Source organism: Cavia porcellus, unplaced genomic scaffold, assembly GCF_034190915.1.
Source record: "Cavia porcellus strain 051 isolate PalLab524CR breed Dunkin Hartley unplaced genomic scaffold, mCavPor4.1 scaffold_16, whole genome shotgun sequence".
Lineage (NCBI taxonomy): Eukaryota > Metazoa > Chordata > Mammalia > Rodentia > Caviidae > Cavia > Cavia porcellus.
The window spans coordinates 763,958-777,450 of NW_026947499.1; the positions used below are offsets into that span (position 1 = coordinate 763,958).

Consider the following 13,493-nt stretch of genomic DNA (forward strand, 5'->3'; position numbering starts at 1 on the left):
GTTTTTCTGGTACTGGGAATCAAACTCATGACCTTGCGCTTGCCAGGCAGGCACCATGCCACTGAATTATATCCCTAGCCCCCTTCTGTTCATTTTTAAATTCACCTGTTTTCTTCTGAGTTCAAGAGTCCATGCAACCTGCATACCAGTCCTCACAGGTTTTGCAAATATATTTTCCCAGTCTGCGCTTTTACTTTCATTTTCTTAATATTTTTTAGGGAGTAGTTTTTATTCACGTATTTATTTCAAGAAGCAGTTTTTAGGCCGGGACTATAGCTCAGTAGCACAGCGCCTGCCTGGTAAGCACAGGGTCTTGAGTTCCATTCCCAGTACAAAAAAAAAAGGCAGTTTTTAATTTGATGAAATCTTACCACTTTTTATTCATAAGACTTTTTGCATCCTAGAAATGTTTATCTAAACCAAGATATGTTCTTTTTCTAAGTTTTCTTCTAAAAATACTTGTGTTTTGGTTCAAAGTCTATGTTTTCTGGCCAGGTGTGGTGATGCACACGTGTAATCCTAGCACTTAAGACAGGAGGACTGCCAGGAGTTTAAGGCCAATCTGACCTCCACAGGGAGTTCAAAACCAGCCTGGACTACATAGCAAGACCTTATCTCTAAAATTTAAAAAAAAAAAAAAAAAAAAAAAAAAAGGCCTCTAGACCTTCTGGAGTTACATCTGGGCCTGGGAGTCATACTGAACGATGTTTTATTTGTAGTATGAATTACAGGTCAAGGTTCACTGTTTTGTACGCAGCAATCCCACGGTTCCAGCACAACGTAGCCAGCCTGCCTAACCCCGGGTACTCTGAAGGAAACTACCTGACTGCACAGGCGCAAACACCTACTTCTGACTTCCCACCCAGCTCCATTCAACTGCGCACCTACCCTTTGCCAAGGCCACACCGTCTAGGTATCTCACAGGCTGTCTAGGTCCCTCCTGCCCCATCTAATCATCTGTCTGAGGCCCTGCTGGCCTTTACAGAGTGGAATGGATACGAACCCTCAGTGCTGCCCTCACACAGTACCTGGTCCCCTCCTCCTGTACAGGCCCTGTATGTGCTACTGCCCACTTCTGCTCCACCACCACCTCTGCTCTGGACAGCGACACAACCAATTCCTGGACCACAGCAACTCAGATCCACTCACCCTGTCTGGACTGAGTTGTGGGAAGAATATGTGCGCACACACGCATGTACACACGTACACACGCACACACACACACAAACGGGAAGAATGTGCGTGCACACACGCATGCATGCACGTGCGCGCGTGCGCACACACACACACTGTGGCTGCATTCCCTGAGCACAAACGGATGCCATCCCCCATACTGAATGTGGAAATGGCTGTCCTGCCGGGCTGCTTCTTTCCTCAGTGCTACTCTCACTGATGAATGGCACACAGGCACTGCCCCAGAGGAACAAGCCACGGCCCAGTGCACTCCAGGGACAGGGACCACTCACAGTCAAGGCTCCTGGGGCCACGGGTGATGACAGTCGCTTGTTAATGGACTGGAAGGTGGCAGGGGGGACACCCGCGATAGTGTTCACAATCACATTGCCACTCACGGTGCCTGCAGAGGAAGAGAACAGCTTTCTCATCCTTCATCCAGTATTTGTTTTTTGACCTGGTAGTACCTGGATTGAACCAAGGGCCCTCACACTGGGCCACATCCTCACATCTTTTTACTTTTTACTTCAAGGTAGGGTTCACTAATGGCTAAGCTGCCACTGGTCTTGTGAGCTTCCTGCCTCAGCTTCCCTGAGGACAGCACTAGGTCCACACTGTGTGCTTCTCTACGCCCAGTGCCCGCTTCAGTGCTTCTGCACCCTCCTTACCTGCTGGAATACTGGTACCCGTCACTGAGGTTTTCATGGTTCCTGCCTGTGTAAAAAGGAAAACTCTGAGTTTCATGCCAAGCCCTGCCCTGCACAAACCCTCCAATCAGACCCAAACCCCAACTACACCTATGCAGCCACCCAGGCCAGCCTGGTTTGGCCCCCCACTCCACCCTGTATGTGCTGTCCCTTGTCACCCAGCCCAGCATGTAACACACTCAGCTTTGAAATGTCTTACCTCTGACTCCCATAGCCAACTTCCTGCCACTAAGGCCCCAGCTCACAGCCACCCATTCAGAAAGGCTCTGCCCCAGCACCGTGGCTGCTCTGCCGGCCACCTTTTTGCCAGCACTTGAGACAATCACCTCCTGCCCCTTCTGCTCCCTACCAGGCACAGATACCAATGAGCAGGGACTGATCTCGCTCACCAATGCTCCTCGCACCAAGGATGTTTAGTAAATGCTTTTTGGAGGTGGGAGGTGCTAGAGAGCACACTGGAGCACTCTACCACTTGTTAAGTTGCATTCAGTCTCTGCTTTTTTTCTAATTTTTATTGCTGAGACAAAATCTCACCAAGTTAGCAAGGCAGCACTGAGACTAGCAATCTTCCTGCCTCAGCTTCCCAAATGGTGGGATTAAAAGGCGTGTGCTACCACCCCTGGCTTAACTGTGCCATCTGAATGAATAAAAATGTACAAGTGCAAGTAAAAGTTCCATTACAACCAGACACAACTTAAACTGATGGAGAAAATGGTTCTACATGAAGTACTCTCATGTCTGGCTCACAGTCCAGAGCAAGTGCTCCCGGCATCCAGCACAGAACACTTTCTGTAAGTGTGCGTGACATGTGCAACAGCCACCAAGGCATGGGCATGTGGCAGGCACCTGTGTGTGTGCTCACAGGCGGGGTGGCACGGCAAAGAAGGCACTTGTGCCCTGTGTGTGCACAGCACCCTGGGCCTGTGCTTAGACAGCAGCTTCGCCCACCCTCACGTCTTTGGGCCACACAGGCCGGGCCTGTGGGGGAAAGCCCGGGGCTCTGCAGCACTGCGGATCTTACCAGTACTGCGGCACTGCCCACGGTCGTGATGGCAGGCTGCCCTTTGGGTGGGGCCTGCACAGGTTGGGGCTGGGCCTGGGCCTGCGGCTGGGGTGGGATGGCAGGCTGCCCTGTTGGTGGCTGGCTGCCAGAAGCCTGTGCCTGGGGCAGCGATGGTGGTGGCTGCTGAGGGGGTGGTGGGGGCTGCTGCTGCTGCTGCTGAGGGGGCGGCTGTGCCACGGCTGGCTGCTGTGCCTTCTGCTGATCAGCCAGTGCCTAGAAGGGGTGGGCAGAAGAGAAGCTGCTGGAGGGGACTCAACTGGTGGACAGTCTCACAGCTACCACCCCCAGGGAGCCACACCTTTTTCTCTTTTGCAATTCGCTCCGCGCGGAGAGAAGCAACCTGGATGGGAGGCAGCGGTTTGTCATAGTTGATTCCACTGAAAGACAAGTGCAAAAGTTAAATGTACAATCTGGCCTGACCTATGGTTTCAGTGACCTGTGGTCAAGTAGAAAATGCCAGAAATGAATAATTTGTAAGGTTTGAACTGCACAGGGGCTGGGGATTTAGCTCAGTGGCATAAGCGCCTGCCTTGCAAGCAGGCAGTCGTGAGTTCAATCCCTGGTACCAATAAAAAACAAAAAAGACAAAAAAAAAAAAAAAAAAAAAAAAAAAAAAAAAAGGATTGATAAGGTTTGAACTGCACAGATGGAAAGGGGGAGGGCAGAAGGGAGGAGTACCAATGAAGTTATGCATGTGCACAAATATGCTTTTGTATGAATATGAACTAATTAAAAAAAAAAAAGGAAAACCTTTACAAGTAGTTAATGATGACAAAACAGAAAAAAAAGACTTCATGCTACATTGCAGGAGAAGTCTCGTACCATCCCATTCCTTCCCACCAGAAGACAACCCACTCCTCTGTCCAGTATGTCCATGTCCCATACCAAGCTGTAATCACCACACTGTCACAGAACCACAGTGCCTGTGCTCAAGTCACCCTTTCTTTACTGAACACAGTCCCAAGTCACTGATGACGGAGGGCCAAAGACAAGCCGTGAAGCCCTTCCAGGTGGTAAAAGGTTCAGTACATCTGTGGTGTCAGACACTCCAGACCAGCAGCTCTGCAGGAACGCTTTGCACACACAGCCCTGTCCCCATTTACGAGCGTGCTCTGCAGATACACTTTGTGCCCACCACTGGAGCCTCAGCCCCCAGTGAACCCTAAGTTCCCCTATGACTCCCAGCAAACCCCGACAGCTCCCAGAGAGGAATAATCACTTTAACACCTGCGAGCAGCCACTTGTGGCCTCGCTCTGCTCCCTGTGGCTCTGTAGCCTTGGGCCCATGGCATGGCCTGTTCCTGCCCACACAGGAAGTCTGCTGGCTGCAGCCTCCTGTCCTCAGCTCCCTCTGAGCCTAGCTCGATCCTACACCTGTGGAAGTGTGTGACGCTCTCTGTGCACTTCTAGGGGGCCCTCTCGCTCCTATCTTACAGCAATGGGGAGGGCAGTGCCCAGTTCATCCCCGGCCGCTGTGCTGACCCAGTCACAGCTTCCAACAGCCGCCCACTGAGCTAACTTGTCCTCTGCCGGAGTGATGGGAGCCGAGCCCACAGAGCCGAGCTCTGTGCTGCCAACACCAAATCCCCGTAGCTGCAGAGCTTGGGCACAATAAATGAGGAATGTATACGGAACATCTAAGTGTGAACCATGGCCCCAAGAGGAACACAGCAGAGGAAGCCTGCCATCCACCACACAGGCAGGGTACTTGGGGCCAGGGTACAGGCAGCCATGGCAGCCATCTCAGACTCTCAGTAGATGTGCTGCAGGCCACCTCCCTGTGATGAGGACCCTGCCCTGCAGCTGTTTGCAGAGGAGACATGCAGAAAGCAGGGGCAGGACAGGAAGTGGCCCAACCTGCACAAGGGCACTGACAGTGAGTGCCCAAGCCCAAGGCAGCCATTCCATCTGGACAGATCTCCTTTCAACATGACTCCAAAAAGCTGCGTGCATAAAATGCCCATCACTTAGGACTCCCAGAACTCAGTTTACCTGATACTTCCTTACACCTTCCTAGCTCACCATCTACCCACTAATGCATCTTTTTCCCAAAACTTCAACGGACTTGTGCCCAAAGAAGGGTGGCACATGAGGGAGAAAGCCTCTTGTGACACTGCCCCAGCCCTGAAGCACACCCACCGCAGTGACTCAGGGCCCCAGAGGGCTGCCATGGGTGCAGACACAGCTCTCCACGCCTGTGCTTGGCAAAAGTGTCCTGTCACTCTGGTCCAGGCACTGTACCTCTCTGAGGCCGTACGCTGCTGCGTTTAGGTTAACCCTGAGCAAAACCCCTCCAAAGAACAGGCAGTGTCTCCCAATGCCCTGTACCTTTCTGCCAACACAGAGGCATGCTTGGGGTTCTTCTGAAAGGGGTTCATACCAAGCCTGCAGGGCAGAAAATGAGACCACAGTTACTAAACAGGGGAGAGACAGCCATGAGTCCATGTCAACGCCTGCGTCTCAAGGTCCACCTGTCATGAACCTCGTGAAGGGAGGACTGGGACATACAGAGGTTTGATCGGGGGGCTCCTCTTGCCGGCTGTCATCTTCATCAGGTCAAAGTGGTTCGTGTACAGCTGCGTGTGGGTAGAGTTCTCATCCTGGGCATAGATCTGGCTTGTGCGCAGAGGACGGTTGTTCTTGCTCTGAAACAGTAGGGAAGAGCATGTTACAGCACTGTCGGGTCGGCTGGTGCCACCCAGGGCATGGCCTGCTGCCAGAGCAGCACCTCAGCCTCAGAAGCAGTGTCAGGGAAGTCAGAACCAAGATGCCAACGAGCAAGTTCCCTGGCCCATCTCCCACACTCCGCACATGTGTGGAATCATCTTACCCCAGAACAAGCTCGAGCAGAGGGCAGCATCGAGATGGGAAGAACAAGACCAGGCGTACCCACGATACCCCAGAGCCAGGTACACCAGAACCTGGAGAGGGGGGACTGTGCTTGCTACAGGACCCCTGCCAGACCCTGCCTACAATGGAAACCTCGGGCTGTGGTCTGTGACTGACCCACCCACATGCACACCAGCTGCTGCCTCCTGGTACAACGGGTGTGAGCACTGGGGGGACCCACACCCTCCTTCCCCAGACAGGCGGTCAAGCACACCCTCTACAACACGAGGACAAGCACTCCAGGAGATCTCCAGGTCTGGACTGTTTATGATTAAACTCAGGTCCCTCATGAACATGTCTGTGCTCCCCTATCCAGCCTTGGGGACAAAGATTTTTATCTTGCTCATCTCACTTTGTATCTTTTTCTTTGGATTAGCTTCACAAAGCAACCATAAGAGAAAAAGATGTCCTAGCTTTATTTTTCCCGTATTAACAGCTGCTATGAAGGCTTCCAAAACTTAGGGCTAATGTGAGAGCACAGGGTCTCACTAGACAGCACAGAGTGCTGCCACAAGGAAGCAAACACTTCATTCCGAAACAAGTGTGCAGGAAGACGTACACCAAAAAGACTTGAGCAACAGCTGCCGAGGTAAACGAAGTGTGGCAACCTCATTCTGAGGACAGCTCTAATGTGTGCGCAGACGTCGTCACTTTCACAAATCATAACCCAAATGCAAATTTCAGACACACACTGGACGTCTGCCCTACCTTGCCCTGTCACTGCAGGAAGGCAGGACTGTAGCTCAACATTGCTGGGACAGCCCAGGTGGTCAGAGCTGTGTCCCACACGCCCACATGGCACCCACTGCTGGAAGGGGAGCATGCTCCTGAGAGGGCGGAGGTCTCTGTACACACAGGCATGGCATGACGAGCTGCACACACTGTGCTGCACAGGAGCAGCCCAGCGACATGCTGCGCTGTGCTGAATGCATAAGGACCTGCAGCACACAGCAAGCACAAGACCACCTGCTTGTCCAAGCACAGACTCCACAACAAGATGCTGCAGAAACAGAACAGATTCTACAGAAACTGACAACTAAGAAAAGTTCTCCCAAATTTGGTCTCCCAAATGTTCTCTGAAAAAGACACACATGACAAGTTGAGAGCATACTCCAAAGTGAAATAAATCAGACATGCGTGTGTAAACATCATATTGTCTCACGAGTGTGAGAAGCAGGAACTGTATCTAACACAGTTAAGACGGTTATAGTACTAATTTCTCTGAGCTGGTGGGAGGAGAGCTTTGTGCTGGCATTGATTCAACAACTGCATGCAGATGTGTTGTGCTCTGGGTGACTGACTTGGGAATGGCAATATGCAATGTATGTACCACTGTCCTGACTGTAGTGTTTTGAAATTTTGTTTTATTTCTTTGAAATAAAATGGATTTGGGCTGGGGATTTAGCTCAGCAGCACAAGCGCCTGCCTTGCAAGTGCATGGTTGTGAATTCGATCCCAGGTACCACCCCCCACACACACAAAAAAGAAAGAAATAAAACGGATTTGAAAAGTAAAACACATGTGATTGCCTTTACCACTGCCCATGCTGCTGTCACCACACTGCAGGGACAGACTGTGCGGTGGGGAGACGCACAGCAGGGCCCAGGAGCCTGACCCTCCCAGGGAGACCAAGGAGCAGGGCTCACCTTTCCTTCCTCTCTGGGGATGATGACGTTCTCATAGCGATTCCGGCACTGCTTGGAGGAACGGTAGATGCGACTGCAAGAGTTAACCACATCACTGACAAGATCCCAGTTAGGTGTGTGAGCAGGTGACACAATCGTGAGGTTCAAGGGCAGCTCAAGTAACTGCTTCACAGCCTGGAAGACAGGGTTGCAGATCAAAGAAGTCAAACGCTGTAGATACAAAGGGCTTCCCTCACACCACAGACCCAGACAGCAAGAGTACCGCTGTGAACACTGTGTAGATCCTGCACTGGATGCCAGCACCATTCATGTTATGGTTTGGGTATAGATGGCACCCAAAGCCTCATGCAGTCTTAGGCTTTTTTAAGAGGTAGCTGAATCCAAAGTTTGTGACTGATTCAAGGTCCAATGCTGGATTAAAGGTGTGAGTGCTACACCTGTCCCGGGCTGGGCAGCCTGCATACTACATAAGAGACTGACAGAAGCTTTCCCGCTCTCTCTCCCTGTCTTTTCGCTTTAGCTATCTTCTGAAGCCATGATCGGTTGCCCTTTGCCATGTGCCACCCTGCCTTGGAGCCAGCCAATTCCTTCTTTAATTTTCAGCATTGGGAACTTTGTCTCAGCGATGAGAGAAAAGTAACAAGATAGCTTACCTGCAGCAGGGCCCAGTCCTCACCAATAAGCCACTCGGGGCTGTCCTGCGGGGGATCCCCAGAGGACTTGACGTAGGTAGGCAGTGGCTTGGCAAAGGGCGTCTGCTGCTTCAGCAGCAGGTTCTTCTTTTGCTCCTTGCCCTCACGCCGGATCTTCAGCATGCCCGGTGTGGCCCTGTCAAACAGGGACCGAGGTGGCACAACCACCTCACCATGCCGCTGCTTCTTCTTCCTGCCTGTGGCTAAAGGAGAGCAAAGTCAGCAACACAGGACAGGAAGAGCCCTGTGCCAGCAAGGGAGGAGGGCTCGGGGGCCCCGAGGTTGGGGAAGCACCCATCTGAGGTCAGAATGTTTGCCTGCTTTCACTACTGACGAGAAGTACAAATGCCAAGACCTCCAGGAAGACACCAGGACACAGGAACAAGCCAGGAGAGGTAACTGGGGGGCGTGTGGTCACTACACCAAAACTCCCACAGAGGGAGGGAGATCACAGTGACTGGGGGAGGCCTCTGCCAAGCGCAGGTGCCACACCTGACGGGTCTGTCTTGTGCCGCTTGCGCTCCTTCCTCACATACACAGGAGGCAGTTTAGCTTCTGGGATGGGCATGGTCTCATACATCAGACACATGACCGAGTCGATGTAGATGTCATTGTCATCCTGAGGGGGGGTGGGCGGAGTCCAGAGCTGCACAGAGAAAGCAAATTTCGTGACAGGCAGAACTGTGCAAAACTGGCCCCTTAGGAACAGGGACAGGCGCTCCTTACCGGCATAACCTCTGTCTGACCATCGGCATCTTCACAGATGTATTCCTGTAGGGAACACGGACCAGTTACATTCGACACCTCTGTTTCATGGTGAACACCGCGAACTGTTTACTTTCACACTTAAGTCTCCCAGTGAAGTGTGATGGGCATGACTTAAAAATGAGTTTCACTCTCAGCTGGCAATACAGTGCAGGAGAAAGCCAACACCTGACAGAGACACTCTAAGCACGGGTTCCAGAGAAAGCAGCCCCCAAGAACATGGGCTTGGGGCCGGAACGTGAGCCTACCATGTTGTACGCATCCTCCCGTGTGTAGGTGAGCAGCTCTGCTTCCTCCTGCTCCCGCAGCAGCTGGGCTTCCCTCTCCTGCAAGGCCTGGGTGTTGCGTGACTCCCATGCCCTCACGGAGGCCCTTGTGGTATCCTAGTGGCAGGGCCATAGGAAATACATGATCCACATCGGCGCCAGCAGCACCAACCTGGCTGTCCCCACCTCTGTGGCCCCACTGCCCTCAGCACTCGACCCACTGTGCAGCCCCAGGCTGCTCTGAATCACTACGAAGGCATCTCGGGAGACACGAGCCCAGGGGGCCTACACAGGTTTCTAGCATTTCATTTTATGAGGTCATGTTTACTTAGTACTGAAAAGTCCAAGGTTACTCACATGTTAACTGATCAAAAGCTGATTCTCTTACCTCACTATTTCTTTCTTTTTCTTGCTTGATGGTTGTATGGAACAATTCCAGGTAATTCAAAGCATATTTCTCAATGGGAGTAAGCTATGTTAAAAGCATATTTTAAAAAATAAAATCAATGGCAAGTTAGTTAAATTCTTTGTAAAACCTAGTTATCACCATTTGAATTTAAAAAGTCCCTGTTCTTTGTTAAAGTAAACAACAAAATATTAAAGTGTCAAAATAACATTGCATTTTCAATCTTTTTTTGTTTTTTGACAGGGTTTTGCAGTGTAGTCCAGGCTCATCTTAAAATTAAGGTCATCCTTTTGCCTCAGCCTTTCAAATGCTGAGATTACAGGCATGTGCTACCATGCCCGTTAAAATTTTTAGTACTAAAGAAAAAAGAAACCCAAACCTGCTCCATGAAATCGGCCAGCTCCTCCAGCCTCGACAGCTCCTCGCCTTGCCTGGAATCCTCTAAGTCTGAGCATGGCAGGCTGGTGCCAGTGCCGGGCAGTGCTTCTTCCGAGGCCTTCTGGGCGTCCTCCTCGAGGCACTCGATGCTCTTGAGGGCCTACAGAGAGGCTGCGCTCAGTCTAGCAGACACGCACTTCATGCGGAAGTGGGGGCCCACAGGTCCAGGATCCCCATGGTCCCCGTGGATACACGAAACAACAGTCACAGGCACACGAAATGGCACAGGGTGCCATCTGAGCCTGCCGGGAAGCCCCTGGGTGAGCCAGATGGGTGCAGCATAGGTAGAGGGTGTTGATGCCCTGAAAGCAATGGCAAGGCCAGTGGAGCACACAGATACCAACAAGAAAGGTGCAGGGCTTCCTGTCACAAGGGACCCACACACACATCACTGGCCACAGCACCTGACAGACCTAGGATGTGGCCCACAGCAGAACAGAAGATGCACAGCCCCACGCCATGGGGCCTTACACAGGCCCACCAAGAACCGTGGAAAGACGCCCATGGCGAACTGTCCCTACTTCCTCTCACAGCCACGGGCTCCACAGAGTTGCTGCAGGGCCCCACAGACACCTACCTCCGAGACACAGGGACAGTAGGTATTACAAGACCTAAGTTACAGACTGCATAGGCTTCTCGGGGCAAAAGAGCCACACCTGCAAAGGCTGAAATCTGGCCACACCTCAGGCTATGCACGGAAATTATTTCCACAACAATCTAGCAAGTATCACTGCAACCTCAGAGAACCTCTTCAGTGACTGAACACAGAGAACACACTGGGTGACAACACAACTGGAATCACTGCTCATCAAGAGACACTGCAAAAAAAGATGCCGCACATGTACTGGGCACAGGCTGCACATGCAGAATACAGAAAGAGCTCTTACAGCCGTTAAGAAAATAGGAACACCACCATTTTTAAAACGGGGAAGGATTTGACTAGGCACTTTATGAAGGAGGAACCCTGGGGCTGAAGTGTGCCCCCCAGCAGAGTGCGCCTCAGACACCCAAAACCCTGAGTTCACTTGTGTTCAGCACTGCAAGGGGCAGGGGGATATCCCAGTGATTCACAAGAAAGTAGCCAAAAGCAAGCAATGGCAAGAAGCAAATGGAAGCCACTGTGAGAGATCGTCCCTCTCCCTCTCCGGGTCAGCTCAAGCAAGGCTGCTGGAGGTGTAGGCCCCAGTGCCCAAGCACAGTGGCAAGATCAGCCACTCGGATCAGTCACATACACACTGGCCTGGCAGGACCTCCGCTGCCAGGCCCTCACCTTGCAGTGACACTGCCACGTTCACATGTGTGAGGAGACAGCATGAGTGTCCCCCAAAGCACAGCCCCCGATCAGCAGCCCTCACAGACAGACAGCAGAGTGTTCCACTGCACGCATCAACCTTGCTCCACAGAAGAGGGTCCCACTGATGTGGAGTTCAGCAAGGGCAGCTGTGGCTCAAGGTCGCAGAGTATTCACTTGTGGAAGGGGGAAGGTGGTGGAGGAGCCTCTAGGGTGCTGGAGACATGCCCCTTCCTCTTTACCAGATGTGACAATGGCTGCCCTCACACTGTGAAAATGTGTCCAGTCGATCTTCATGAGGTGGACACTGTTGCACGTATTTTCACACATCGGCAAAGCTTTCTCAAACTATTCTCTGGCACAATTCTTCCATGAGCCAGCAGGGCAGGCTCAGGGTGTCTCTCCAAGAACGCCCATGGCTGCAGAGGACACTGGCCACACCAGGGGAGCAGATGCCACGCTAGCACTGACCTTACCTTCTGATGACCCCAGCCTGCTGCCCCCAAGTGTCTCCAACTGTGCGCCTTCTTTTGGCCTCCTAACTGGTCCCCACGTACCTGCTGTGACAATCCAGCCTCCGTGTGGAAGACAGAATGTCAGGCAACAGCCCAGCTTGACACCAGCCTGCCTTGATGCCAGCCCTGACCTGAGACATCCCTTTTCAGGATTGGGGCCGCCTCTACCCCCACCTCACTGGCTTCCAGCTAGTGACTGGGCCTACGCTGGACCTGAGTCCAGATACTCCCCCTGGACCTCCCCATGCCCACTCCAACGCCAGGTCCTCTGCATAGCCACAGCCCTCCCAGCTTGGATTCCAATCTTTCCTCACTTATGCAAGGTGGAATTCCTATCTCTCCCAGTGCCTGCCCTGCAGCCTAGAAGAGCACCTTTGGGAAGAATCTCTTTGTGGAAGTCCTAGGCTGTTCGGAAACCAGAGGGCCACACAGAGGCTTCTCCAGGGTGCGCTGTGTCAGCAGGCTCACATGCACAAACTCCCTCCACCGTCCTCCGAGGTTGCGTGAAACTTGTAACAACTATGTGATCCCCTCTATCCGCTTGTGCTATGCAAATTTCTTTTCAATCTCATGCATATGTTATCTATTAAACATAATGAGGAAAGCCTATTCAGAACAATTTGTAAGATATTTCTGGGAACAGAATACAAAAACTAACATTAACAAAAAATCAGTAGCTATTCTAGCCAACCATGTAATCCTAGAACTCAGGAGGCTGAGGCAGGAAGATTGTCATGAGTCTGAGGCCAGCCTGGCCTACATAGTGAGTTTGAGGCCAGCCTAAACTATATCACAAGCCCCTGGCTTTAACAAAACAAAACAAAACACCAATGATGAGATAGCCCAAAAAAAAAAAAAAAAAAAAAAAAAAAAAAAAAATCACAAAAGCAATTCCATTCAAAAATTTCAAAAAACTAAAACCAAACTAAACTTCCCAGGGGTCAATTTAACCAAGGAGATAAAGAATCTGAACACTGAAGAAACTGAACAAGACACTACCAAAAAAAAAATCAATTCAATGAAGATCAAAGGCACAAGAAGACACACACTCGTGAGCCAGGCTCAGTCTCGGGGATAGGAAAGGGACTCAGCAAGAAGACAAAGCACATCTTTCTTTCTGTGAGCCAGCCAGTACACAGGCTGGACATCAGAAGGGCAGGGTACCCATCCCCTACATCAGCAGCTGGCTGACTCAGAGGGAACTCAGGTGAGACAACAGCACCTGAGGTGAAGGACAGCTTGATGTTTACACTGCTTCACTGACTCCACAGGCCTGGGCTGTGGGACTGGGCACTTGGAGGATGGCAGTGTGCACTGTGGCACTGTGGGGGATTTCCTCTGACTTTTGAAATCCAGTGTTTTGTTCTGTTTTACTGTTTTGTTTTCTTCCTGTATCTAGTAACCTGAACAACTACTTTGAAGATAACAATATGCAGTATAACAACTATTGTTAAAATCCTGTCATCTTGTTTTGAAAAACCTATATAGCCATTTTCTGTTGTTGTTATTTTACTTTCATTGTTGTTTTTTAGGTTTACTTCTTGATTTTTCTATTTTTTTTCTCTTTAAAATAAAAAACAAAACAAAACAAAACTAGTCCACCATGCAGTATTAGACCCAGGTACCTCTAGAGTGGCAGTGA

The 13,493-nt window shown here is 51.1% G+C and overlaps 1 protein-coding gene across 13 annotated transcripts in view; it reads right to left on the reverse strand.

The window, feature by feature from the left end:
• Positions 1 to 13,493, reverse strand: part of Ep400 (E1A binding protein p400) — a 103,596-nt gene that overhangs the window by 16,872 nt on the left and 73,231 nt on the right. For all 13 annotated transcript variants that reach the window (XM_063225438.1, XM_063225436.1, XM_063225441.1 and 10 more), the window contains 13 exons: positions 9,987 to 10,145; positions 9,590 to 9,673; positions 9,184 to 9,318; positions 8,897 to 8,941; positions 8,663 to 8,816; positions 8,132 to 8,373; positions 7,479 to 7,652; positions 5,452 to 5,588; positions 5,272 to 5,328; positions 3,242 to 3,320; positions 2,902 to 3,156; positions 1,842 to 1,887; positions 1,467 to 1,576 (listed from right to left, as the gene is read on the reverse strand). In XM_063225438.1, the coding sequence (XP_063081508.1) occupies positions 1,467 to 1,576; positions 1,842 to 1,887; positions 2,902 to 3,156; positions 3,242 to 3,320; positions 5,272 to 5,328; positions 5,452 to 5,588; positions 7,479 to 7,652; positions 8,132 to 8,373; positions 8,663 to 8,816; positions 8,897 to 8,941; positions 9,184 to 9,318; positions 9,590 to 9,673; positions 9,987 to 10,145 (1,677 nt within the window). The remainder of the gene's footprint in view (positions 1 to 1,466; positions 1,577 to 1,841; positions 1,888 to 2,901; positions 3,157 to 3,241; positions 3,321 to 5,271; positions 5,329 to 5,451; positions 5,589 to 7,478; positions 7,653 to 8,131; positions 8,374 to 8,662; positions 8,817 to 8,896; positions 8,942 to 9,183; positions 9,319 to 9,589; positions 9,674 to 9,986; positions 10,146 to 13,493) is intronic.